At 47.1% G+C, this 27,165-nt stretch overlaps 1 protein-coding gene across 1 annotated transcript in view; it reads right to left on the reverse strand.

Annotated features, from left to right (window-relative positions):
• The window catches only part of AMN (amnion associated transmembrane protein), a 79,173-nt gene extending 52,669 nt beyond the window's left edge, over positions 1–26,504 (reverse strand). Inside the window, 3 exon segments of the mRNA XM_033139257.1 lie at positions 18,953–18,997; positions 19,097–19,215; positions 26,424–26,504. Coding sequence (XP_032995148.1) covers positions 18,953–18,997; positions 19,097–19,215; positions 26,424–26,487 — 228 coding nt within the window. The 5' untranslated portion in view covers positions 26,488–26,504.
• Positions 26,505–27,165: the final 661 nt, after the last annotated feature.

Here is a 27,165-nt window from a genome sequence, read left to right on the forward strand (position 1 = left end):
CTCCCCTCCTCCCAAAATCTGACTTTGCCCTTGAAAGATTTCCAGTTTGGAGGATTCTAGTTCGATAAAGAAGGCTGATCGCCGAAGAATTGATGCTTTTGAATTATGGTGCTGGAGGAGACTCTTGAGAGTCCCATGGACTGCAAGAAGATCCAAACCTATCCATTCTCAAAGAAATCAGCCCTGAGTGCTCACTGGAAGGGCAGATCCTGAAGTTGAGGCTCCAGTACTTTGGCCACCTCATGAGAAGGGAAGACTCCCTGGAAAAGACCCTGATGTTGGGAAAGATGGAGGGCACAAGGAGAAGGGGACGACAGAGGATGAGATGGTTGGACAGTGTTCTCAAAGCTACTAACATGAGTTTGGCCAAACTGCGAGAAGCAGTGAAGGATAGGCGTGCCTGGCGTGCTCTGGTCCATGGGGTCACGAAGAGTCGGACACGACTGAATGACTGAAGAACAACAACAGTTCGATAAATGCAGGTCTCTGTTCTCTTCGCCTGACGACAACTAAATAACCTGGCAGAAGTTGCCTTGGTCTCTTGTTATAGGGACTTGGCATATGGCCAAGTACAAAACCATAGAATCGTAGAGTTGGAAGGGATCCCAAGGGTCATCTGGTCCACTGTTTCCCAACCTTGGGTCTCCAGCTGTTTTCAGACTACAACTCCCATCATCCCTCGCTAGCAAGACCAGTGGTCGGGGATGATGGGAGTTGTAGTCCCAAAACATCTGGAGATCCAAGGGTGTGAAACACTGATCTAGTCCAGCCCCTGCAATGCAGGAATCTCAGCTAAAGCATCCATGACAGGTGAGCAAAGGAGAAGGGGAAATACCACGAGAAAGGTCACCCAACACACATTCTTGTGGGCTTCATCCAAGCCGCCTTTTAACAAAATCATATGCATGGAAGCATTGGAATAGAAATGTCAACATTTTTTAATTTTCGACCCTTGGAGTCACTTCCAAGTCTACAATTCTATTCTATGATTCTATATCAGGAGCTGCCCCTGACTACATTGGGTACCAGGATTTTCGAATCATAGAAACAAAGACTTGTACAGTTGGGAGGGACCACAAGAGTCATCTAATCCAACCCCCTGCCATTCAGGGATCACAACTAAAGAACCCCTGACAGATGACCACCCAACTTCTGTTTAAAAAACTCCCAGGAAGGACAGTCCACCACCTTCCGAGGGAGCTCATTCCACTGTTGAACAGCTCTTACCATAAGAAAGTTCCTCCTAATGTTTAGTTTGGAATCTCTTTTCTTGCAATTTGAATCCATCGGTCCGGGTCCTACCCCTTTAGCTGCAGAAAACAAGCTTGCTCCATCTTAATGTGACAGCCCTTTGGACAGGACCGGATTTAGGTTTGATGAGGCCCTAAACTACTGAAGGTAATGGGGCCCTTTAGATGTCCAGCTGTCCTTTGTCAACAACAAATTGTCGCCGTTTTTGTGTGTGTTGAATATATGCTATATGGTAATTTATGGACCTAATAGGTATCTAAAGACATTTGCACGTAACAAATAGGAGCCTACACAACACAAAACACTGTTGCTGTATGTAGGTTTTATTTGTTTTTTTTTATCTTATATTTGGAAAAGTACACCCAGGTTTTTTTCCCTTTAATTTTTTGGAGTCCCCCAAGAGAGCTTATACGTAAATCTGGCACTGGCTTTGGATATATCATCTCTCAGTCCTTTTCTTCTCCAGGCTAAACATACTCCAGCTCCCTCAATTGCACCTCATAAGATTTGGTTTCTATATCATCTTCTAGCTTATAATATCACTCTTAAACTCAATCAGTGGTTAGTTTAAAGTAAACCTAGTGCCCCATGGCAGCAACAGTGAATTGAGGTAGTTTTAGACTGGGTTTAATTTTGGGGGGTGGGCACAAGGAGAAGGGGACGACAGAGGATGAGATGGTTGGACAGTGTTCTTGAAGCTACTAACATGAGTTTGGCCAAACTGCGAGAGGCAGTGAAGGATAGGGGTGCCTGGCGTGCTCTGGTCCATGGGGTCACGAAGAGTTGGACACGACTGAACGACTGAACAACGAAAGCTCATACCAAGGACAAACTTAGTTGGTCTCTAAGGTGCTACTGGAAGGAATTTTTTTTTTATTTTTCATTTGTTTTTACAAGGTTTGTTAGCTAGCCCTGCTCAATTTGGGGGCACTCCTGTTCGTTCTGCAGAGCGGCCCTGGGCTTTGGCAAAGGGTTGTAGCTCAGTGGCAGAGTTTTCCACGCAGAAGCTCCCGAATTCAATGCGGAACTGGACAGTTTCTATTGGAGTGGGAGGGGGTGGAAGCAGTTGGAGCAGAGCCGGCTAATTCTCGTTTCATCCCCAGTCTCTTCTTTGCCGAGTTAAACAAGGAGAACACTGAGGCTAAGGAAAAGGGAGCAGACAGGTGGTGCCACCCTCTGGACTGCTTTCAGGTAAGAAGGTAGGCAGGTGGGGGCTGCCTGAGAGTAAACGGAGGCTGATGGGAACAGCACCCTGTTTGCCCTTATAGACACTAGCTTCTTCTTCTGGCATCTCCAGATAGGGCTCCTGTCTGACATCTGCCCCAGAGGTGTGCCCTGGTGGCTGTGCTTCTCATGGCATCAAGTTTTTATGACATCTACTTTTGCAGCCAGTGTAAGCAGAGGCGAGGAGGGGGGGGGGAATCTGAGATCAGTTAGTGAACCCTAAATAGAGACTTCTATGCAAAAACACAAAACACTCCCATTATCATGGTCCATGTTTCCTTCTCCTAAGACTGATGAAAGCACTCGGTTAAAGAAGTCTTTAATTGAATGAGCCTTAGCCAATTATTTTATCTATCATGTCTGCATCAATTTGCACGTGAGCATAAAAACAGTAGTTTGGAAAGGGGGGGGGGAGGATTATTTGCTTTTAGGCAAGGTTTGCATGAGCTGCAGTTAGGACCACCTTAGGAGCGGCAGTCCCTGCAGTAGGAAAGGGAAGGGGGAATATTTTCAGATGGCGCTTGCTCTCAACATGGTTTAAAGATAAAATACAAAGCATTTATAATTCAAAATAGTATTATTATTATTATTAATGAGGCTTGATTAAGGCTGCAATCCAAGCCACACTTACTCAATGAATAAGCATTCTGCTGCTTGCTCCATAGTTGCAAGAATTCCAATCAAATACTCACAAAGGCATGAATGTGCATTCGATTCAAATGCTCACAGAAAGCTCAAAGGGCAAGCACTTTCTACTGTTGCCATTTGTTGTTGTTGTTCAGGCATTCAGTCGTGTCCGACTCTTCGTGACCCCATGGACCAGAGCACGCCAGGCACGCCTATCCTTCACTGCTTCTCGCAGTTTGGCCAAACTCATGTTAGTAGCTTCGAGAACACTGTCCAACCATCTCATCCTCTGTCGTCCCCTTCTCCTTGTGCCCTCCATCTTTCCCAACATCAGGGTCTTTTCCAGGGAGTCTTCCCTTCTCATGAGGTGGCCAAAGTACTGGAGCCTCAACTTCAGGATCTGCCCTTCCAGTGAGCACTCAGGGCTGATTTCTTTGAGAATGGATAGGTTTGATCTTCTTGCAGTCCATGGGACTCTCAAGAGTCTCCTCCAGCACCATAATTCAAAAGCATCAATTCTTCGGCGATCAGTCTTCTTGTTGCCATACCAAGGCCTAAAAGCTTATCTTGGAGCAGGGTGGTGGCAATGGGCACATGCTTTGTTGTTGTTGTTCAGTCGTTCAGTCGTGTCCGACTCTTCGTGACCCCATGGACCAGAGCACGCCAGGCACGCCTATCCTTCACTGCCTCCCGCAGTTTGGCCAAACTCATGTTAGTAGCTTCGAGAACACTGTCCAACCATCTCATCCTCTGTCGTCCCCTTCTCCTTGTGCCCTCCATCTTTCCCAACATCAGGGTCTTTTCTAGGGAGTCTTCTCTTCTCATGAGGTGGCCAAGTACTGGAGCCTCAACTTCAGGATCTGTCCTTCTAGTGAGCACTCAGGGCTGATTTCTTTGAGAATGGATAGGTTTGATCTTCTTGCAGTCCATGGGACTCTCAAGAGTCTCCTCCAGCACCATAATTCAAAAGCATCCATTCTTCGGCGATCAGCCTTCTTTATGGTCCAGCTCTCACTTCCGTACATTACTACTGGGAAAACCATAGCTTTAACTATACGGACCTTTGTCGGCAAGGTGATGTCTTTGCTTTTTAAGATGCTGTCTAGGTTTGTCATTGCTTTTCTCCCAAGAAGCAGGCGTCTTCTAATTTCGTGACTGCTGTCACCATCTGCAGTGATCATGGAACCCAAGAAAGTGAAATCTCTCACTGCCTCCATTTCTTCCCCTTCTATTTGCCAGGAGGTGATGGGACCAGTGGCCATGATCTTAGTTTTTTTGATGTTGAGCTTCAGACCATATTTAGCGCTCTCCTCTTTCACCCTCATTAAAAGGTTCTTTAATTCCTCCTCACTTTCTGCCATCAGGGTAGTATCATCAGCATATCTGAGGTTGTTGATATTTTTTCCGGCAATCTTAATTCAGGTTTGGGATTCATCCAGTCCAGCCTTTCGCATGATGAATTCTGCATATAAGTTAAATAAGCAGGGAGACAATATACAGCCTTGTCGTACTCCTTTCCCAATTTTGAACCAATCAGTTGTTCCATATCCAGTTCTAACTGTAGCTTCTTGTCCCACATAGAGATTTCTCAGGAGACAAATGAGGTGATCAGGCACTCCCATTTCTTTAAGAACTTGCCATAGTTTGCTGTGGTCGACACAGTCAAATGCTTTTGTGTAGTCAATGAAGCAGAAGTAGATGTTTTTCTGGAACTCTCTAGCTTTCTCCAGAATCCCAGGTTGGGAACTGATACTGGAAATTTAGGTCTTACTGCTACATCACACTGTTGACTCGTGTTAAGCTTGTGGCCTAATAAGACCCCAGATCCTTTTGACATGCACTACTGGCAAGCCAGATGTTCCCCATCTTATATTTGTGCAGCTGGTTATTCCTGCCTAAGTGTAGAACCTTACATTTGTCTCTGCTGAATTGCATCTGTTTGGACCCGGTTCTCCATATTGATCCATCTCTCTCAATATTGCCTACAAAGGCTGGCAGTGGCTCTCCAGGGCTTAGAATCATAGAATCATAGAGTTGGAAGAGACCACAAGGGCCATCCAGTCCAACCCCCTGACAAGCAGGAAACACCATCAAAGCATTCCTGACAGGTGGCTGTCAAGCCTCTGCTTAAAGACCTCCAAAGAAGGAGACTCCACCACACTCCTTGGCAGCAAATTCCACTGTCGAACAGCTCTTACTGTCAGGAAGTTCTTCCTAATGTTTAGGTGGAATCTTCTTTCTTGCAGTTTGAATCCATTGCTCCGTCTCTGCTTCTCTGGAGCAGCAGAAAACAACCTTTCTCCCTCCTCTACATGACATCCTTTTATATATTTGAACATGGCTATCATATCACCCCTTAACCTTCTCTTCTCCAGGCTAAACATACCCAGCTCCCTAAGCCGTTCCTCATAAGGCATCGTTTCCAGGCCTTTGACCATTTTGGTTGCCCTCCTCTGGACGCGTTCCAGCTTGTCAGTATCCTTCTTGAACTGTGGTGCCCAGAACTGGACACAGTATTCCAGGTGAGGTCTGACCACAGCGGAATACAGTGGTACTATTACTTCCCTTGATCTAGATGCTGTACTCCTATTGATGCAGCCCAGAATTGCATTGCCTTTTTTAGCTGCTGCATCACACTGTTGACTCATGTCAAGTTTATGGTCTACCAAGACTCCTAGATCCTTTTCACGTGTACTGCTCTCAAGCCAGGTGTCACCCATCCTGTATTTGTGCCTTTCATTTTTTTATTTTTATTTTTGCCCAAGTGTAGTACTTTACATTTATCCCTGTTGAAATTCATCTTGTTTGCTTTGGCCCAGTTCTCTAATCTGTTAAGGTCATTTTGAAGTGTGATCCTGTCCTCTGGGGTATTAGCCACCCCTCCCAATTTGGTGTCATCTGCAAACTTGATCAGGATGCCCTCAAGCCCATCATCCAAGTCACTGATAAATATGTTGAATAAGACTGGGCCCAAGACAGAACCCAGTTCCAGGCTGGGTTATTTGGTTCCAGCTGCCAGTCAGTGTTGACAATACAGTAGTACCTCCATTTACGAACGGGATCCGTTCCGGAGGCCCGGCCGTATCCCAAAGATTTCGTAACCGGAGGACTGCTTCTGCGCACCTGCGCGGAGCCACAGAATGCTTCTGCGCATGCACGAGTGGCAAACCCACTTCCGAGTTTGCCGCATTCGCAGCCTTAAGCTTACGTTACCCGAGGGTCCACTGTACTGAGCTAAACAGAGCAGTGGTCTGATTCTGTATAAGGCAGCTCTCTATATTCCCAACACTTTGAGTCTGCACCCTAATCAGATACTTTGCAGTTCTTTTTGAATGGGAAGTGCTTTGCCAGAAATAACCACAAACCATTAAGCCATACACAAACCATTAAGCCATAAACCTTCTGTGGGAATTGGAACTGTTCAGCTTTAACGTTATAATAAGGCCCACATTTCCAAACATTCCACCTGTCCGTTTCCTGTCTGGTAAAATTCCACATGCTTCTTTTTCTCTCTTTTTTTAGTGCATACACAGGGAGATACAAAATTCCTCATGTGGGTGTTTATAGACCAGTTAAACACAGCATGCTGTCTTATTAAAACATCCAAGTAATTAGCAGTTTAAGCAGCTTGGATAAATTATGGCACATAAAATTATAGTGGCTATTTGAACAGAGCCACTCACAAACAAATCTTCTTACAACCCACCCGCTCCAAACAGTGTAAGAGGCAAACACACACACACACACACAACATAGTGACTAAAAGCCAAGTGACCCTCTTCCCCCACACAATTTTCCTGTATTATTTTGGCTTAGTTCTGTCTGCTTCCTGTCAGTGGACATTAGGAAAGGGGAGAAAAGCAAAGGGGAGCATGCACTAATGGTTAGAGTATTTGATGAACATGGGGGGAGCAGGATTCTGATCCCCACTCAGCTGTTAAGCACACTAGGTGAACTTGGGCCAGTCAGCCTAGCCTACAGGGTTGTTGCGAGGAAAAAGTGTGGATCATAGAGTTGGAAGGGACCCTGAGGATCATCTAGTCCAACCCCCTGCAATACAGGAATATGCAGCTACCTCTTACGGGGTTCGAACCTGCAGCCTTGGCATTAGCAGCACCACACCCTAACCAGCTGAGCTATCCAGCCGATGGCATGGAAGGGACTAAGTTTAGTACACCGAACTCCTTGGAGAAAAGGTATATGTAATAAATTAGGGAAGCAGTGATTTAGGTGTCACCCAGACTTCCAAGAAAGAGACTGAGCAGCCTCCCTCCCCAGAAAGAGAAATCATTTTCAACTTATGCAAGGCTCTGCTGGAAGATGCAGAGAGGTATTTTGGAGCAGACTTGTGGCAGACAGTAGAAAGGAGCTCATTATATACCTCACAAGGATCCTTAGAACTTCCAAACACATTGACAGCCGATCCTGCTGGGCCAGACCAATGGCCCATCCAGTCCAGTCTTCTGTCCTTACAGCAACCAAGCAGATGCCAGTGGGTAACCCACAAGCAAATATTCAGATGCAAGGCTGCCTCCAACTACAGAGACAGGGCATAGCCTTCAAGAAGAAGAGTTTGGATTTGATATCCCGCTTTATCACTACCCGAAGGAGTCTCAAAGCGGCTGACATTCTCCTTTCCCTTCCTCCCCCACAACAAACACTCTGTGAGGTGAGTGGGGCTGAGAGACTTCAGAGAAGTGTGAGTAGCCCAAGGTCACCCAGCAGCCGCATGTAGCGGAGTGGAGACGCGAACCCGGTTCACCAAATTGCGAGTCCACCGCTCTTAACCACTACACCACACTGGCTCCACAAGGCTCGACAGACAAGCAAGTGCGGGGGAGACTGGCTGAGGGCAGGCAGAAGGGACATTATTCACTCCCCATTGACTGACCCTCCTCGACCCTCCATTTTTTTGTCCGTCCCCCCTTCGGCAGAGCATTTCCTATCAGAAAATGTCTGAGTGTCACTACCACAACACCAATGTGACACGGCACCCGGTGCCCTCCACTGTCCTGAGAAATCCTCTTAAGCCTGATTTTATTTTTATTCTTTGATAGACTTACAATACTGTCAGACTTCAAGGGAATCTGTTCCCCCTCCCTCATGACTGGATGCCAGAAATGGGAAAAACAAGACATTCTTACCAATGTATTTATTCAAGATTCACAGAGAGAGACGGAAAGGAAGCCGATCGGATAATGGCGTTGCTCCTACTGAGCTCCTCCCCCCTCCCTTCCTAGCAACAACACTCCCCCCCCCATGGTGGCCACCAGGGGCTATTTGTCTCTGAGTTCTTTGCTCTTGCACTTTCAATGCACGCCGGGTTCTGGGAAAAGGGGGTCGGGAATACTTTCCAGTGATAACATGTCAGCTGGCTGCTCTGTCTCTGTCTCCCCCTCCTTTTCTCCCATCACCTCCCAACTCTTCTGTCTCTGGGCTATGACCTTCCTCAAACCACTGCTGTAAATCAATATTGTCTTCTCTGGAAGGTTCAAGAGGAAGGGGGGCGCCGGTCTCCACCATTCCTCCTGAGTCCAGTCCCCCTCAAACCAGTCTCTGACAAATACACCAATAAATAAATTTTAGAAAGGGGCGAGATTAGACGCGGATACACAAAGCATTTTTTAAAAAATTAAGTCCCCTTGTGCTCTGCTCCACTCCCCGTTTATTCCTGCCCAGGGCAGCCCTCTGCTTGCACCTCAGAGCCAGCACCTCACTCGAGGCTGGATCTCAGGAGGTACAGCCACTCCTCCTCCTTGCTTACTCTCCAGGAGCCACTATGAGATGCCCAAAGGAGGAGGCTGGGAGCGGCAGTTGTGGAGAGGCAACACGGATGCTCCCTTGCAGCTGCCACTCTGAATGAATGTTCTCCCCCTGAGCTCGGCAGCGGTAGCACTGGCGGGGGAAATAGGAAAATTCTGGGATCAAATCAGAAGCTGGAATGGCTTTCATAATTTCCGGGACTTTTCCCTTGGTAAATTGGGACACTTGGAGGGGATGCGATAGACCAGCTTCCACCGCCAACTGGGTGTCGCAGGGTGGAAAGGATGACAGCCTGGGTGCAGCAGCTGACAAGACCCTGTCACTGCTCTTGCAGTGGTGGTAGGACCTAGAGCTGGGCTGACGTCCAGGGCGGGTGGGAATGTCAGGTTTTCTGGACATCTTAGAGTTAATAATGCAAGAGGCGTTCTGATCCTGGGAGTTTAGCCTTGCCCACTGTAATACGGGCACTTTTCCTTTGTCTAGAAAAGGGGAGGTTTGGTTTCACTTTCCCCTTCTCTGCATTCATTCTGCCTTATTGCTTTGTGTTACTGCTGAATGTGAGCTTGCTGCAAGCATGCAGCTCAAGTCTGTAGGATTTGTGTGTGTGCTACTAAATAAAGCCTAGTTTAGTTTAGTAGCACTGGCGTCTGTCAAGTTATTTCACGACGCCACGGAGAAGCAGACCTAAAAAGCCATCGCGACGCTGCGAGTTACTCTGCAATTGGAGAACGCTCAGGGCGAAGCAGAAGTGTGCCTGGGCGCCATTGATGTCGGAGACGATCGTAAAGGTGATTGATTGCAGTGCCGGCCAGCAGCACTACTTGGGTCAAAGGTTTTATGACCCAATATCAACACTATCCAAAACAGGTTATGGCTTAATGGCTTAATTGCTTTATTGCCAAGAAGCTACGCTTTGATGGCGAGGCGTCCTGAGGAGATTGATTGCCAGGACGGGAGGTCTGCATGTCTGCGGGGCCGGCAGCCGATAGCCCAGCTGGAGGACTGTTTTGTGCCATGCTTTTGAGGCACAAAGCAGGGAAACCTCGCTGGTGAAGAGAAGCCGTTTTCCGGAGCTGGGAGCTGAGAGGCGAGTGCTGAGTTTGCAGCCACGTGAGTTACCTCAAGCCCCAGGGGGGAGATGGCGCAGTCCCATGAGAGTTTCGTGCCACCCTTTCCAAGGTTGGATGGGAGGAATTGGCAAGATTGGGCCAAGAAAATGGAGATATTTCTGATTGCTAAAGATCTTTGGACTTGTACTCAGAGCCCACCAGTTCAAGCCCCTGCTGCTGAAGCTGCTGCAGCACTTAAGAAAGACCAGAGGGCTACTGCTCACATAGTCATGGGCATAGAGGAAGAGCTGATGGTGCACATAGACGCTGCCACTAACGCCCACCAAATTTGGGAGTGTCTTAAGCGTGTGTTTCAAAGAACGTCAGCTGGTGCCAAACTTCATACAACTAGACAGCTGTTTGAGTTACGTTTGCAAGAAGGAGGCTGTGTGCGTCAACATGTGGCCAAAATGCTGGCACTCTTCAACAAGTTGAGACAGCTGAATGTTCCTTTCTCAGAGGAACAAAAGGTCTATATCCTTTTGAGCTCACTAGACCCCAGTTATGAGACTCTTTCCCTAACGCTGGAGTCCATGCCTGCAAGCCAGTTGAATCTGGACTATGTTACTGGGAGGCTGCAGGACGAACAGGACCGGAGGCAGAGAGAGAAAGGGAAAGCTGTTAAGGGGGGTTGCTTTTTGCCTAAGCCCAGGAGTGGAGAAAACGCTGAGAGCTCTGTTAAAGCTTTTGCAGCTAAGCGTTGTTATCTGTGCAATTCTGATAACCATCTTCAGGCAGACTGCGATCAGGCTGACTTCAAAGATGGTTTCCATGGCAACCGGGAGATGAAAGGAAGACCACGTCGTGGGAGAAGAGGACCTTCCAGAGCAAGCAGAGGAGGGGCTGGAGCCCACTGCAAAGCAGCTGCATATGCTTTGGTTGGAAAGACAGTTGCTACCCCCAAGCTGCGTTGGTTATTAGACAGTGGTGCGTCAAGACATCTGGCGCCACCTAGCAGCCAGTTGCGGAACTGCAGGCCGATCCAAGATGCAACTGCAGTTACTCTGGCTGATTCAACCACAAGACCTGTTACAAAAACTGGTGTTATGTTCATGCCTTGTCTTAATGATGATATTGATGTGTATGTTTTAGATGGTATGAAATTTGGTTTACTTTCTGTTTCAGCTTTAGATAATGCAGGTTATCTGGTCAGTTTTGGGAACCAGGTATGCACCATCTCCAAAGATGGGAAACAATTGGTCCAGGTGAAAGGCCATGATGGGGTGTATATGCTGGAAACTGACAACAGCGCCACAGAGAGGGCGCAGGGTGCTGAAACAAGTAATGGCATCTCTGAGGAGACTCAAGCTCAGTATGCCAACTTACCCACGCATGATCAGTGTTTGCATTTATGGCATCGCAGATTCTCGCACGTGAATTGGAAATACGTGCGCAAGCAGGTAGAGTGCACTGATGGTTGTAAAATGAAGGAGTGCTCCAAGTTTCTAGACTGTAGAGCTTGTAAAAGAGCCAAAGTGCATTCTTGCAGCTACCCATCGTCTGATAGGGTGACCAAGCAAGCTTTCGAGCTTGTGCATGCGGATCTCTGTGGTCCGATGGGGGTGCCAAGCATGGGTAATTCTCGTTATGTTCTTTGTCTCACTGATGATTTTAGTCGAGCAGGTTGGATTTTCACGCTCAAAGACAAGGGGCAAACAGCGAAGGAGATTATAGAATGGGTGAAAGCAGTAGAGGTGGAATTTGGAACCCGCGTGAAAGCGTTTCAGACAGACCGAGGCACAGAATTTACTGCATCTAAGCTGCAGGATTTCTTTCGTGCCAAAGGTATCAAGCATAGAAAAACTGCTCCTTATTCTCCTCAAGAGAATGGTGTTTCTGAAAGGAGGAATAGAACAATGCAGGAGGCAGTAGATGCTCTCTTGTTTGATTCAGGCTTGCCAAGATGCTATTGGGCTGAAGCCTGGAGAACTGTCTGCCACACTCTTAACAGGACATACAGTTCCGTGATAGGGACCACGCCCTACTTTCTACTTTATGGAAAGAAGCCCAAGGTCCACTATTTTCGGACCTTCGGGGCAGAAGCTTGGGTTCTTATCCCCAGACATTTACGTAGAAAGGGCAGTCCAAGATCGCAAAAGTTGATTTTCTGTGGCTACGAGACAGGTTCGAAAGCCTGGAGATTTGCTTTCCCAGATGGCGATCGTTCACGAGTCATAATCAGCAGGAGCGCTGAGTTTTGTGAGCAGCAAGGCTGGAAAAGGATTCACGGAAATCCTGAGGTGCTCACAGATCCGTTCAGCGATCTTGACTATGAAGATCAGCCAGTTACATCAGCTAGTCGTGCAGAAGGTGGTCAACCTGCTGGTGTTTCGGGCCGCATTCCCGAACACGACCAGGGTGCAGTGTCAGAGGGGGCAATCCCAAAGAGACAGGTGAAGACAGAACCAAGGAGTGCACCCACATCTCCAGAAGTAGCTAGGAGAGGCAAGCGAGGTAGGTCTCCAAGGTCTCCAACAGGGAAACCCAGTCCAGGGGGACATAGCAAGCGCAGTAGGTCGCTTGATGGTTCACCAGACGCCAGGGACTCCCAGGCTGAGTCTAGCACGTCTGGGTCAGGGGGCGAGTCACCGGTGGTGCCACGGCGTTCCAAGCGCACTACAAAGGGGAAACCTCCTGACAGGTTCCAAGCCACTAATGTTTGGGCTGGTTTTGCTCACTGCGAACCGGAAAGTTTCGCTGAGGTGCAGAGATTACCTCAAGCAGAATCCAGCAAGTGGCAACAAGCAATGGAGAAAGAACTTAGTGCCATGAAATCTCTTGGAGTTTTCACGCTGACAACTCTGCCAGCTGGACAGCAAGCTGTGAGCTGTCGCTGGGTCTATAGATTGAAACCCACTGCAAGTGGAGAGCCACAATATAAGGCTAGATTGGTGGCAAGAGGTTTCAGCCAGAGGCCAGGAGTGCATTACTCACAAGTCTATGCACCCACGTCCCGTAGTGAAACAATGAGATTGCTTCTTGCTGTAGCAGCGCAGAGAGGCGCAGAAGCTGCTCATTTTGATATTGATGTCGCCTACTTAAATGCACCGCTGCAGGAGGAAATTTATATGCTACCTCCTCCGGGTTTTGAGGGTGACAGGCCAGGCCTAGTATGGAGGCTACACCGCTCCATTTATGGTCTCAAACAGTCCGCGAGAAACTGGAATCAGTGTCTCGACCAAGCGCTGGAGAAGCTAGGCTTTAGGAAAAGCCGTGCGGACAACTGTTTGTACATAAAAGGGACAGGTCAGCAACAAGAATTGGCCCTGATCTTTGTCGACGACATTGTTCTAGTGGCCAACACAAACAAACAGGTGCAGGAGTTTGCAAGTAAGCTGAGGCAGCACTTCAAACTCAAGGAGTTGGGTCCTGTGAACATGTATCTAGGGGTTCAGATTCACAGAGACCAAGATGGCAGTTTTGTGTTGAACCAGAGCGCAAAGATTGATCAGTTACTCAGGAAATTCAATATGGCAGACTGCAAAGGTGCAAGGACACCAATGGAAACGAGTTTTGTAACTGATAACCAATCTGTTGAAAAAAGAGAGTTTGAGAACCAAGAGGTATATCAATCTGCTCTGGGAAGCCTGCTCTATCTCTCGCAGTGGAGCAGGCCCGATATTGCATTTGCAGTTAATCTGCTGAGCCAAGAGGCAGCAAAGCCTAGTGTGATGGCATGGAATGGGGTCAAAAGAGTTCTTAGATATTTGCAAGAGACCAAAGAGTTTAGCCTCACACTGACAGCCCAAGGTGATGAACAGCTTCAATGTTGGGTGGATGCTGATTGGGCTTGCGGCTCAGACAGAAAGTCAATTTCTGGAATAGTGGTAAAATTTGGAGGTTCTGTAATTGGCTGGAGATCAAAAAAGCAGAGTTTAATTGCTCTATCATCAACTGAGGCAGAGTTCAGTGCTCTTTCAGAAATGTGTCGAGAGCTTGAATTCTACAAGTGCCTAGTGCAGGAAGTGTGTGAGAAGTGTTACCTACCCATCACCATATGGGAGGATAACCAGCCATGCCTGAAGTTGGCTGAATCCGGTCAATTCAACGCACGAACCAAACACCTGGATATTCGGTTCAAAAATGTGCATGAGAGCGTTAGGACAAATGTGGTCAAGCTGAAATATTGTCCTAGCGAAATGAATCTTGCCGATGGATTCACAAAGCCCTTGAGTTTCCAGAAACACGAAGTTTTCTGTGATGGGTTAAATGTTGAATGAAATGTATATATGTCTACCCAGGATTGCGAACGAGAGGGGGTGTCAGGTTTTCTGGACATCTTAGAGTTAATAATGCAAGAGGCGTTCTGATCCTGGGAGTTTAGCCTTGCCCACTGTAATACGGGCACTTTTCCTTTGTCTAGAAAAGGGGAGGTTTGGTTTCACTTTCCCCTTCTCTGCATTCATTCTGCCTTATTGCTTTGTGTTACTGCTGAATGTGAGCTTGCTGCAAGCATGCAGCTCAAGTCTGTAGGATTTGTGTGTGTGCTACTAAATAAAGCCTAGTTTAGTTTAGTAGCACTGGCGTCTGTCAAGTTATTTCACGACGCCACGGAGAAGCAGACCTAAAAAGCCATCGCGACGCTGCGAGTTACTCTGCAATTGGAGAACGCTCAGGGCGAAGCAGAAGTGTGCCTGGGCGCCATTGATGTCGGAGACGATCGTAAAGGTGATTGATTGCAGTGCCGGCCAGCAGCACTACTTGGGTCAAAGGTTTTATGACCCAATATCAACACTATCCAAAACAGGGAAGAATCCTGTGTGGGCAAGACAGCCCTTTCGTTTTGTCCTGTGCAGCTGCAGAATACAAGCACTCCCGAATGCAGCTGGATAATGGCTGGTAAGTCAGTGGCTGAGAAAAAAACCAAATCACCGTAGCAACCTCAGTTGCCATTTCCCAGAACAAGCACTGTTGGAAGCAGAAGGGCGGGGAGAATTAAAAGGCGTATATTTTGACACAATTGTTGTTTACAGCAGCAACAAAGGGCTACTTGCTGCAAAGCAGTTTTGCTTCATCTCTGTGCGCTCGCTTGGCTATTTAAGTGCTCTGAGAACAGCCGAGCATGGGGGTCAAAAATGATGGGAAACGGCATCTCAGAGCATAACCCCATCCTTGCAAGACACTTTCCTGCTCGGGCACCTGGAAGAAGCAACAAAATACAGAAGGGAGGAGGAGGAAACCACTCAGTCACGTTGCGATTCACAAACGTGGAATTCATCCCTCCAGAACACGCCCCAAAAACAGGCCCTGCTCAGTCAGTTGCATCCAGGGTTGCCATATTTCAAACAGTGAAAATCTGGGCAGAAAAGCTGGTGAGCTTTTTTGGCCAAAGTTGTTGAGTGATTTTGGGGCAAAATCACAAAAAATGCTGTTTTTGAGCTATTTTTTTATGGAAAAGCAGCAAAAACAGCACTGCCGACATGGGCTGCCATATGTCTGTATTTTCCTGGACATTGTCCTGATTTTTCGCCCGGACACTGCTGCCGATTCTGGATATGACAGCCCTAGTTGCATTGTTGCAGTGGATGCTTTGGGGCTCCTGCGGAGATAGCATAGACTGAAAAGAAAGACGGGGTGGGGGGGCAGCTATACGTTAGCTAATCACTCCTCCGTTGCTGATATGTGACTGGTGTGTCACATGTCTGTGTTTACTTTCCTGAGCTGGGAAAGTCTGAGGACGGAAGTTGCGTCTTATCTCTTCCGTTGTGTTGTGCTTTTGCACTGTTCTTTGTCTCTCTGTGTCTGCTGCTGAAGAAGGGAACAGACACCATTATGGTCTGTCCTGTAAAATATTGCTTAATAAATCCTTAGGATGCTCAGTGAGAGCCAGTGTGGTGTAGTGGTTAAGAGCGGTAGACTCGTAATCTGGTGAACTGGCTTCGCGTCTCCGCTCCTCCACATGCAGCTGCTGGGTGACCTTTGGGCTAGTCACACTTCTCTGAAGTCTCTCAGCCCCACTCACCTCACAGAGCATTTGTTGTGGGGGAGGAAGGGAAAGGAGAATGTTAGCCGCTTTGAGACTCCTTCGGGTAGTGAAAAGCGGGATATCAAATCCAAACTCTTCTTCAAACTCTTCTTCTCACATTCACGCTTCCAGTTGTCACTGCTAACTCTGCTGATTAATAGCGTGCACAGGATCATCCAACCTGTGTCGCTGAGTGCACCGGAATGAAGATTGATGTCCATTCCGGGGGAGCGCAACACCAAAAACGCCCAGAGAGGCTTTTCTCATTCCGGGGCCAGTGTGGGCCCCGAGAGCATGTTATGGCTGGTGGCTGGCCTTATTTCTTTCTTTGATGGACTGCTGGTTAGCAGTCTGGGAGGTTTGTTGTTGTTTATCAATGGGAGCCAGTGGTGGAGGAAGGGGACAGGGGGCGGTCCACCCCTCCCCTGTGGGCGGTTCGCACCACCCCTCAACACCCCGCACCGGGTGCCGAACAGCCTTCCTTCGCCCCTGGTGGGAGCTCATGGTTAGGCGATGGTCTCCTGGTAGCAGGGAGTCTCTCATGTGTTTTGAACGAGAGGCCCATCAGAGCTTGAAAAGGGCGATGGCTTTCTCCAGCTGAGGTTTGAGCATCTGAGAAAGAGTTGGCAGTTTAGGAGGGGGGAAAGGACTGTATCTCCTTGAATGAACCTGCCTGGGCTTTGAGATCTTCTGGAGATAACTTTCTCTCAGTTCCGCCACCTTCACGGGCAAGTTTGGTGAGGACACCAGAAGGGCCTTCTTGGTGGCTGCTCCTAGATTTTGGAACTCCCTTCCACAAGAGGGCAGGCTCCTCCCCCCCCCCCCCCGCGTGCGCTTTCCTTTCACAGGCAGGCAAAATATGTATTATTATAGGCCTTTGGCTATGAACTGGCTGTCATAGTAGCGGGGTCTTCTGAGTGTGTGTGTGTGTGTGTGCGCGCGTGCTTTTAAATAGTGAGTGTTTCCAGTGCTGTTTCCAGTGCTGTTTCCAACAGGGATATTTATTTAATCTTGAGGTTTTATATATTGTGGTTTGTTGTTGTTGTTGTATCTGTTTTATTTTATGCTGTGAGCTGCCTTGGGTTCCGCAATGGCAAAACAGCAGGATATAAATTTTAAAAATAGAAATATTCTATATACAAATACCCGGAGGGATCAAAGCTGGGACCTTTCACATGCAAAGCAGAAGTTCTGTCACTGAGCCACAGCCTTTCCCAACTTTCCATATTTCAGTTATTATATAGCTCAACATTAAAGCACAGTGCAAACTGTGAGCCACAAAGCCCGGCATCAGAGACAAAGGGGTCCATTAGCAAACAAATTAATGTGAGTGTAGAAAGCTTCAAAGCCACTGATTTAGTATTTAGCCTGCTTTCTTGTTACATTATAAAAACTGACATTCCTGCATGAATGCTATAAAAACATCACTCCCGGACCAGAATTAAGTTTATTTGATGGCAGCTAGATGGTTTTTAAAGGGTGAATGCAAATTACTTTTTCAAAAATACCTTTCTTATAAAACCAGACATCAATGCCATCCAACAAACGGCTGTAAAGTTGATTTTGTTGTTGTTTCAATACCCCCAACATAGCAAAACTTGCAGCTAATACAACAAAATAAGAACCTACAGAAAAATGGACCCCTAGTCCTACTCCAACATAATCAACAAGCTAGTTCATCTAACCCAGTGGTTCTCAAACTTTTTCAGGTCACCGTCCCCTTGGTTCCATAAGCTCATCCCCAGGGCTCCCCACCCTATAAAAAACATTATTCAGAATAGCGGCTTGCACGACCCACCCAGGAAGATAACAATGCAATAAAATTCAGCAAAGAATGTTGCATGAAAAATATGTTTAGGCGTTCTTAGTATTCTTAGTAACAAAAACATGAGGCTGAAGGAAATTTATAGCATAAAATATTTATATAGAACTACTTACTGCACATGCACAAAACTTCACCTCTCTCAGGTAACTAACTTATAAGAAAATTAGTAGCTGTTGCCAAAAATTGCTTCCCTTCTGGCTGGTGATGACCCAGAACAGTAAATACATACAAGTGTGACCAAAGGAAATAGTTTTGAAAGCAATAAGAGCAGCAAAACTTTGAATATGAACCAAGGAAGGTGTTTCGCTCTGAGTTCTAGCCTGGTCAATTGTAAATAAGCTGTCGATGTGCTCCAAAGGCCCTACCTCCAACACCCTCCTGATACCCACTTCCCTCTTAATGACCCCTGCTGCCCCCTCGGCTCCTAATGCATCCCTCCCTCAGATAATCCCTGCATCCCACTCTTTACCCTGTTTCTTATTGTGCTTGAGATTTGTTTTCATCTATCTGGCTCAACAAACAATGGAGTGCAGCTCTGGGGGTGAAGTCAAAACCTCAGTGTTAGCAGCACTGAAGTGACCTCCCTGGCACGTGTGCATGGAGGTCCTGGGCTGCCCAGTTGACGAGACATCCCCTCTTGGCCTCTCTGACTGGGTCCAAAGGAAAGCAGAGCAATACAATTGGCACCAGCTTGGCTGCAGCAGTTGCCAAAAGGAGGCACAGCCTACAGTGAGCTACCCAAACGTCTTAGGGACTCCACTCTGCATTTGTGTAGGGTTTACTCCAGGGGTAGGCAAACTAAGGCCTGGGGGCCGGATCTGGCGCAATTGCTTTCTCAATCCGGTCTGCGGATGGTCCAGGAATCAGCGTGTTTTTACATGAGTAGAATGTGTGCTTTTTATTTAAAATGCATCTCCGGGGTATTTGTGGGGCACAGGAATTTGTTCATTTTTTCTTCTTCAAAATATAGTCTGGCCCCACACAAGGTCTGACGGACAGTGGACCGGCCCCCTGCTGAAAAAGTTTGCTGACCCCTGGTTTACTCCTTGGCCTTCTCTTCTCCCAAAGATGTCCTGCAAGGCAGCGGAGGTTTAGGACCAGAGTTTTCCTTCTCTTAGATAGGCTGCCTTACCAGGCCCCACCTGCCCTGTGTTGAATTCTACATGCCATGATATCAGGTGCACTTACCATGTCTGTCAAGGAGTGGGATGACTGGACATAGACCGACACAACCTGGAAGAAGCAGGGACACAGTTTCACAAATTGCCGGAAAAACTCGCCGCAGTAAATTTTATGTGTGTGTATGTTTTTTAACGAAACAAAACCAAGTACCTCGCTGCTCCGAAAAAGGATGACATCGTTGCTGCATGGGGTTCGTCCCTTATCCCAGTTGGAGGCATTTTCAAAATTGGTGTCAGGAATCCATTGTTTGTAGACTGCGCTTGAAGTCCCTGAGAATGACCCAAAAAACACAGAAGGTAATAACAGTAAGATTTGACTGGGACTGCTGTGCCTATGTGGACACAAGCGGTGCAGAAATGGCTTATTGGTTAGGCAGACAATTTTGCTGGCTGGCAGCAACTCTCCTGGTCTTCAGGCTTCGATATCTCTCAGCCGGAGGCAGATCTGCTATGAATCTAATGAAGCTTCAGCTTCAGGGCCCCTAATCCCAGAGGGGCCACAGAAGCAACTTCTGTGCTTTAAAAAAAAATGGATCTAAGAGACCCAGTTTGAGTCACATTGATTTATTTTATTTTTTGTATATATTTCAACAACCCCAAAGTTTAAGAGTCAGTAAGTAGCACAGATGTTGTAAAGGGGTGTTGTGGAATAAGCCCCCTGGGGAAGTGGTAGTGGGGTAGGAGAACTGAAAATAATACAAATATATTTCACATCTGGTAACCAATGTGCCCCTTTGGTTTCAGATAGTACCTGGGTAAAGGTAAAGGTAAAGGTTCCCTTGATCATTAGGTCCAGTCACGGATGACTCTGGGGTTGCGCGCTCATCTCGCTCTATAGACCGAGGGAGCCGGCGTTTGTCCACAGACAGCTTCCGGGTCATATGGCCAGCATTACTAAGCCACTTCTGGCAAACCAGAGCAGCACACGGAAACGCCATTTACCTTCCCGCCGGAGCGGTACCTATTTATCTACTTGCACTTTGATGTGCTTTCGAACTGCTAGGTTGGCAGGAGCTGGGACCGAGTAACGGGAGCTCACCCCGTCGCAGGGATTCGAACCGCCGACTTTCTGATCGGCAAGCCCTAGGCTCTGTGGTTTAGACCACAGCGCCACCCGCGTCCCTCAGTACCTGGGTAGACAAGTCTAAAAAGCCCAGGACCCAAATTTTCACAGCTACTATGGTAGTTCATCTACCAAAAATAATGAATTTAGTGTTAACTCTGGAAGTACTCAATGCTGATCAAAATAAGCCTCACAGAGCACATTGGGAAGCTTAGCTGAATTGCTAGCCCTGAGTGAAAATGCAAAGAATTGAAACCAGGAGCTATACTGTACCATGGAACTACAGCTGCTTGCCAGAGAGAGATTGCCCTGCTGTTCCCACAATGTTCTACTGCTCACCTCACAAAAGACTAGAGCTGAGTCTGTAGGCGATTTCTAGGCAGAGAATGGCTTCATATATTTTGGCAAACTCCAGCAAGCACTACAGCAAGCAGATTGACAGGCAGTTCCTGCTTTTGCTGCAGCATCCGAAGCAGAAATTGCAGAGGGGTAAACGCAACAAGCTGTTATCTGCAGAAACGGGGGGGGGGGGGTTGCATGGCAATTGCTCACCACCCCCCACCCAGCCCTCTTTCACACCTGAAACCATTCCCAATCTACTGAGAAGAGGACGGCCAAGAAAGTGCTCATTATGGCAAAGGATCGTCGGCTGCCGTTATTTAGAAATGTTGAAGAAAATCTACAAAGCAAAACATGTCCCCGGGGACCACAGAAGAGCCGCGTGTGAGGAAGCATCCTGAGTCCTGTTGCTTAAATCCCAAACTGAAAAAGGATGTTTACAGTGATCCATAGCTGTCAACCTTTCCCTTTTCTTGCGAGGAATCCTATTTGGAATAAGGGAATTTCCCTTAAAAAGGGGGGAAAGTTGACAGCTATGGAATGATCACTGTCAGAAGGGCAGTTGGTGCAGCATCTTCGAGGGTGAGGGAGTTGCTGAACAGGTAAAATCCAGCACATTTGGGCAAGATGCCTGCCCTTGTTTGATTTACCTCCCCCTGAAGCAGCGTGTTTATGTGTGCGCACATGACAGATAGCAAATGCTGGCAGGACTTCTGCCCCTTCCAGATTTTAGGCATGTTCTCTGCGAGTCTAGGGTGAGTTACAGTCACTTACAGCCTTCTCTTTTAGACCGTGCTATCACCATGCATTTCCATCAGTTTCCCAGCAACAACGCTGAATACTCCTGATTGGAGCACCACGAGATTTACTCTAAACCTCCAAGGGTATTTTGCTTCTTCACAGAGAGCTTGCTGTTTCTTGTTAGGAGGGCTAAGTCATCTCCGTGGCCCGAGAATCTTCTTTGCCTTCCTACTTGCATCGGTGAGTGTCGCTAAGGGCCAGTAGGGTGAATTTTGCAAGCGATGCGATCTTCCTTTTATGTCTGTGTGGCTGGCGCTCAAATAATGTGTTGCTTGCTTTGAGAAGGCATATGAAGCTCCCTGCTCTGGTGGAACTTCCTCCTGCCCCATCCAGCCTGCAGCTTCAAAAACTCCCTTCTGATCCCTGTGTCTGCTTCTGCCCAACCTGCCCTCATTGGACATGGCGATAAACATGGCGAGCCGGAGACATCCGGTCCATGCCTTTCCCCACCAGCAACCCCTCGAAACAAACCCATTACAGTATATATATATTACTGCTTGCAATGATAGTTGGCGCCCATGGCGAATGGTGGAGCCGAAGACAGGGAGCCCAAACAGTAGGTGGCGCTAGAGCCAATGATACACAGAAGCAGTGTGGTGTGCTGGCTAGAGTGGTGGGCTATGGGCCAGTCTCCTTGGGCCAGTCGTCATCTCTCAGCCTAACCTACCTCACAGGGTTGTTGTGTGCATGAAATGGGGAGGAGGAGAACCGTGTTACACCTTGACCTTCCTGGGAGCAAAGGTGGTATATAAATGTAGTAAATAACATGAGAGTTGGCCTTTTCTGTGGCATCGCCCCCACTGGTGGGACACTCGGCCCAGGGAACCTTGCCTGGCACTTTCAGTACATATATCAAGGCGCCAGGCAAAAGCTTTCCTCTTCTCCCAGGCCTTGGGCTAATTAAACAATCTATAGGCTTTTAAGTTGGGTGGTGTGGTGGCATAGTTTTGCTTGTTATGGTGTTACCGTATGTATTTTTCTGGCTTTATACTGTAAACCGTGCTGTGGAAATGTGGAGAACAGAATTTAAGACTGGGAAAACGGGCAACTGAGAGAAACCGAAATTGAGCGATTCGCCCACCCCTAGTTAACAACCCAATAATACTCGTAGTAATACTTCTGATTATACAAAAATGGGGCGAGCTCCTCTTAGAACTAAAGTACTAGATGTAAAGTTAAAGGCACAGTTGCGTTCAAGACGTGTAAAGTTTTTCTTCTTCTAAATGGTCTCCTCCAAGGGGGCTCCCCCTCCAACGGCTGTTATTTTAGAAGGGGGAAAACTGGGCACATGAATGTCACGTCAAGTTTCACCATTACTTTTTAAATTTCTCTTTTGAGTCTAAGTAGTGAATTTCTCTTAAGTCACAGGGGTGAGGGGGAGCAAAACCACATGGTCCAACCATGATCAGATCTCCTGATATGTTGCTTATAAAACACTTTAATGTGTTCTTTAAATTACAGCTGCCTCAAGAGTTTCGCTTTCCATTTAAGTAGTGGCACTGGAGGAGAGGGTTTTAACCCTTCTGCACACCAGTCTCCTCATCTAAACCAACAGCCCGCAAACGGGGACCCATATTTAGCTCAGACATGGATTCAAGGACCACCTTTGAATTTTTAACCATATTTTTATATGGTGGTAGTCTTACTGCTGGAGACCACTATAGGTCGCCAGTGGGCCCTGACCCACTTATTTGAAGGCCATAGAATCATAGAATCATAGAGTTGGAAGAGACCACAAGGGCCATCCAGATCAACCCCCTGCCAAGCAGGAAACACCATCAAAGCATTCCTGACAGATGGCTGTCAAGACTCCGCTTAAAGACCTCCAAAGAAGGAGACTCCACCACACTCCTTGGCAGCAAATTCCACTGCCGAACAGCTCTCACTGTCAGGAAGTTCTTCCTAATGTTTAGGTGGAATCTTCTTTCTTGTATTTTTAATCCATTGCCCCATGTCCGCTTCTCTGGAGCAGCAGAAAGCAACCTTTCACCCTCCTCTATATGACATCCTTTGATATATTTGAACATGGCTATCATATCACCCCTTAACCTTCTCTTCTCCAGGCTAAACATACCCAGCTCCCTAAGCCGTTCCTCATAAGGCATCGTTTCCAGGCCTTTGACCATTTTGGTTGCCCTCTTCTGGACACGTTCCAGCTTGTCAGTATCCTTCTTGTACTGTGGTGCCCAGAACTGGACACAGTATTCCAGGTACTATTACCTCCCTTGATCTAGAATCTGCTATACTCCTATTGATGCAGCCCAGAATTGCATTGGCTTTTTTAGCTGCCATAAGCCCCATAAGCTTTGATTCACCACAAAAGGTGGAGGGGAAAGATAGCCTACACAGTATTTATATTTTCCCAGGTGCAGAGCCGTTAGGAGTGGTGATTTACACCAGGAAAACACCCTCCTCAACCTCTATGGCAGCTCCAGTCAAAATGGGAGTCCCCTTGACTACTGTGGAGCAATGAGTCAGTGCAACTGGCTGTTAACCAGAAGCAGTGGCAGAGGAAGAGAAGTGCGGGGGGAGCGCACTGTCCCCTGCCGCGCGATCCCAGTGGGGTGCCATCATGGCTGCCCCCCGCCCACACTGGGCGCCATGCCCCTGCCTGCTCTCCACCCCCCGGTGCCAGAGCATGAAGCTCCGCCACTGACCGGAAGGTCGGTGGTTCGAGCCCAACCAGCATGGCAGGATTTCTGCATTGGCAAGGAGTTGGACTAGCTGAACCTCAAGGTTCCTTCCAACTCTATGATTCTACTTAGCATCACATTTGTTAGCCATGCGACCCGCCCCATGAAGAAAATTGCAAAAATTAAGCATCGCTGCCTAAAATGGCACACCCTAATATCCCACTCACCAAACTCAAGAGGGCATGTGTGCTTGTCTGAACTGCCCACATCATGAAACCCTGACACGGTTCTCCTGAATCGAGCTCTGCCTGTTCCCTCGACCATCCCAAGTTTGGGAAAGTCTGCTTTTCCAGTTTCTCCGCCAAGGCCAGATTCTCTTGCCGGCATGTGTGTATCTTTGGGAGGGGGGGTGCCTTTTTAGAGAGGGAGCAAGGGTTGGCTGCCCATCTATCCAGATATACTTCTCAGTCCCTCGCAAGTTGTAGGCCATGCCTGGTGGTTGCTAAGCAACCATCAATTATTTTTCCGTCCCCATCCTCCCTCCCTCAGAAGTAGCAAAGAAGCCAGCTTGGGGGCAGAAGCTGGGGGGTGGCTGGGTAGGGGCAAATGGCCATATGTGGGGAACAGACCCATGGCAAAGGAAAGCATAAACAGAGAGTCTGTTCCTCACATCCCCTATATACCTGCCTCTCTCCAGAAATCACTTATTAGCGGCCAGGAAGCTCTAGCCAGAAACAAGCAAAACAAAACACAGGGGGGGGGACACCCAATTCCTTTGGATAATCCTTCTCTCGCCGCCACCTTGCTCTGAGCCTAAAATGAACAAATGACTTCCAAGCACTGCTTGAAGCTGGACAGAGAAGCCCCCCCAGAGCTTAAGCTCATTTTGTCCATTGATTGTGAGTTAGTTAGCAACCGTTGTGAGTGGCCAAGTCACACCAGGCTGAAGGCTGCTGCTGAATAAGGGGGCGGCAGCACAGCTCACGATAATAAAGCCTTTTTCTGAAGAAATGTTGCCCTGTGGGCCAACGATGGTGGAGGTTTAATTAGTTGGATTCCTAGCTCCGGGGCTCTAAAGAAGGTTACTGGGTTTGTTTTAGATGCGTCCAATAGGAAAGATCTGACACCAGAGTGTACATTCTATAGAAGCTTAGAAAAATTTCTTATCCTGCTTCTTCTTCTTCTTCTTTAATTCCTCACCTGTCCGAGGCAAGGAAGCGACAGAAATTGTGTGCTTTTTTTTTTTTTTTTTGGCTAATGAGGCAGCAGTGAGTAAGAAGGGATGTCTTCAGCTTTATGGTTCACAATCAGCTGAACGCAAGAGATCCCTCGAGATCAAGAGAGCAGGGTAGATTCCAAACAATGGCCGTTCCATACTCTCAGGGCCTTTGGTTGGTAAAGAGTCATGAAGGAACGTTTGGTGTTTATTTGATGAGCATATTTGTTGGAGGCAGGGAAGGAAAAAAAAAATCTGTCGCTTGTGGTTTCTCTCAGGTTGCTACATTTCATAGAATCATAGAGTTGGAAGGGACCACAAGGGCCATCCAGTCCAACCCCCTGCCAAGCAGGAGGTTTCCACATCAGTTTGTGAGTGTTATTATTTATTTATTAATAATAATAATAATAATAATAATAATAATAATAATAATAATAATAATAAAATTTTTATTATTTGTACCCCGCCCATCTGGCTGGATTTCCCCAGCCACTCTGGGCGGCTTCCAACAAAAATCAGATACAAAAATATTACACATTAAAAACTTCCGTGAAAAGGGCTGCCTTCAGGTATTTTCTGAATGTCAAGTAGTTATTTATCTCCTTGACCTGCGATGGGAGGGCGTTCCACAGTCCTAATGTAAAACTCAACAGCATTTTAGCGCACCATAAGCAATTTCTTCTATGCAATTTCCCCCATCAGAGTGCATTTTTTGAAGTGCTATGTTCAAAAATAGGTGAATTATATGACTATATGCACATCGCCCCCACCCAAATAGACACATGTTTGCATTAAGAGATCTGCAAAACAAAATTCGAGAACTCTGAACAGCAGTCGGGGGAGGGGGCGAAGCAATTTTCACAAGGAAGATGATGCTCAAAGAAATATCCTAAAAAACCTCTTCCCCAGGAGCTTGATTTTAATCAAGTTTTCTGTTTACATTATTATTTGTACTAGTATTTACTACTGCTGCTGATTTTGCATGGACTGCTGCCGTCCAGTTTTAATTCCAGTTTTCCATTTCTGTAAATATTCTGTCCTCTGCTTTGCTCGGTTCCCGCAGTAAGGAATTGTGGTCTTTGAATGCTAAATAGCCATGCATATTCAACAGAAGTCATTTTACAGCACATCGCTTCAGGCCTTACATAGGGTGCAGGGGGTGTTGGGAATTCAGGGATAGAAGACGGAACAAAAAACTCAGAAAATATCCAAGTTTCAAAATTGCACTGCTCTGGATATGTAGATTGCCACTCCAATGCTATCTCTTTGTCCATCTGGAAATGATTTCTCCCCCTGCTTGAAATAATAACTCACAAACTACCAGATTCATAGTTCCATTGCTCATTCCAAAAGTTGGGTGTGCGGCTGGACTGGTTTCTCCCTCATCCTTCAGTCTTAGGTGCTTCTCTCGCCATCTGTTACTTACCAAGGAGATGTAAGAAAATGTAGAAGAAAAGCAGACGCTTCATTCTGCAGCCTGTTGTTTGCATTTTGTCTCCTCTTGGACTCCCAGTGAACTTTGGAGCGCTCCAATGTCACGTGACACCCGGGAACTTGAAGGGGACTTTGTGAGACTGAAGAGGAAGACACAGAGTTTTCTCTTTGTGTCAGAATAGGCTGTGTATGATTACTACGATCAGGATCACGGTTTCCTTGCATCAAAAGAGCGGCGTCCAAAACACAATTCAGAAAATCACACCTGCATCTCAAGAAAAGGAACCTGAGTATGATTGCAAGCCTGTACGACATGTGAACCCCTAAATCGGGGGTTGGGGTTAGAGAATGTGGTGCTCTAAGCATCTTATTCTGGCCCCTTGGAACTAGGGGTGAGCAGATATGTCAATTTCAGTTCTCTCGGTTACTCATTTTTCCACATTTCCACATCAGTTGGTGAATTATTATATTTTTAAAGTCTTCATGAAAATTCACCAGAATGTTAGTGTGAATTTATCCTAATTTTCACACATTTATCCTCATATCCACACATTTTTGTATGCAGTTTTACCTGCTAGACACATTTTTTTGCAAAGCAATCTTCCTTGCTACAATGCATTTCTGGCATGCTGTTTTTCGCCAGTACGTGCATTTTCATGAATACATGCAGCAGTGTGGCTGCCGTCGCATGCTGGCAGTTTTTGGAGCCACAAATGAGAGCTAATTGCAGGCTG

The sequence above is a fragment of the Lacerta agilis genome, chromosome 1 (assembly GCF_009819535.1).
Source record: "Lacerta agilis isolate rLacAgi1 chromosome 1, rLacAgi1.pri, whole genome shotgun sequence".
In the NCBI taxonomy this organism is placed as follows: Eukaryota; Metazoa; Chordata; class Lepidosauria; order Squamata; family Lacertidae; genus Lacerta; species Lacerta agilis.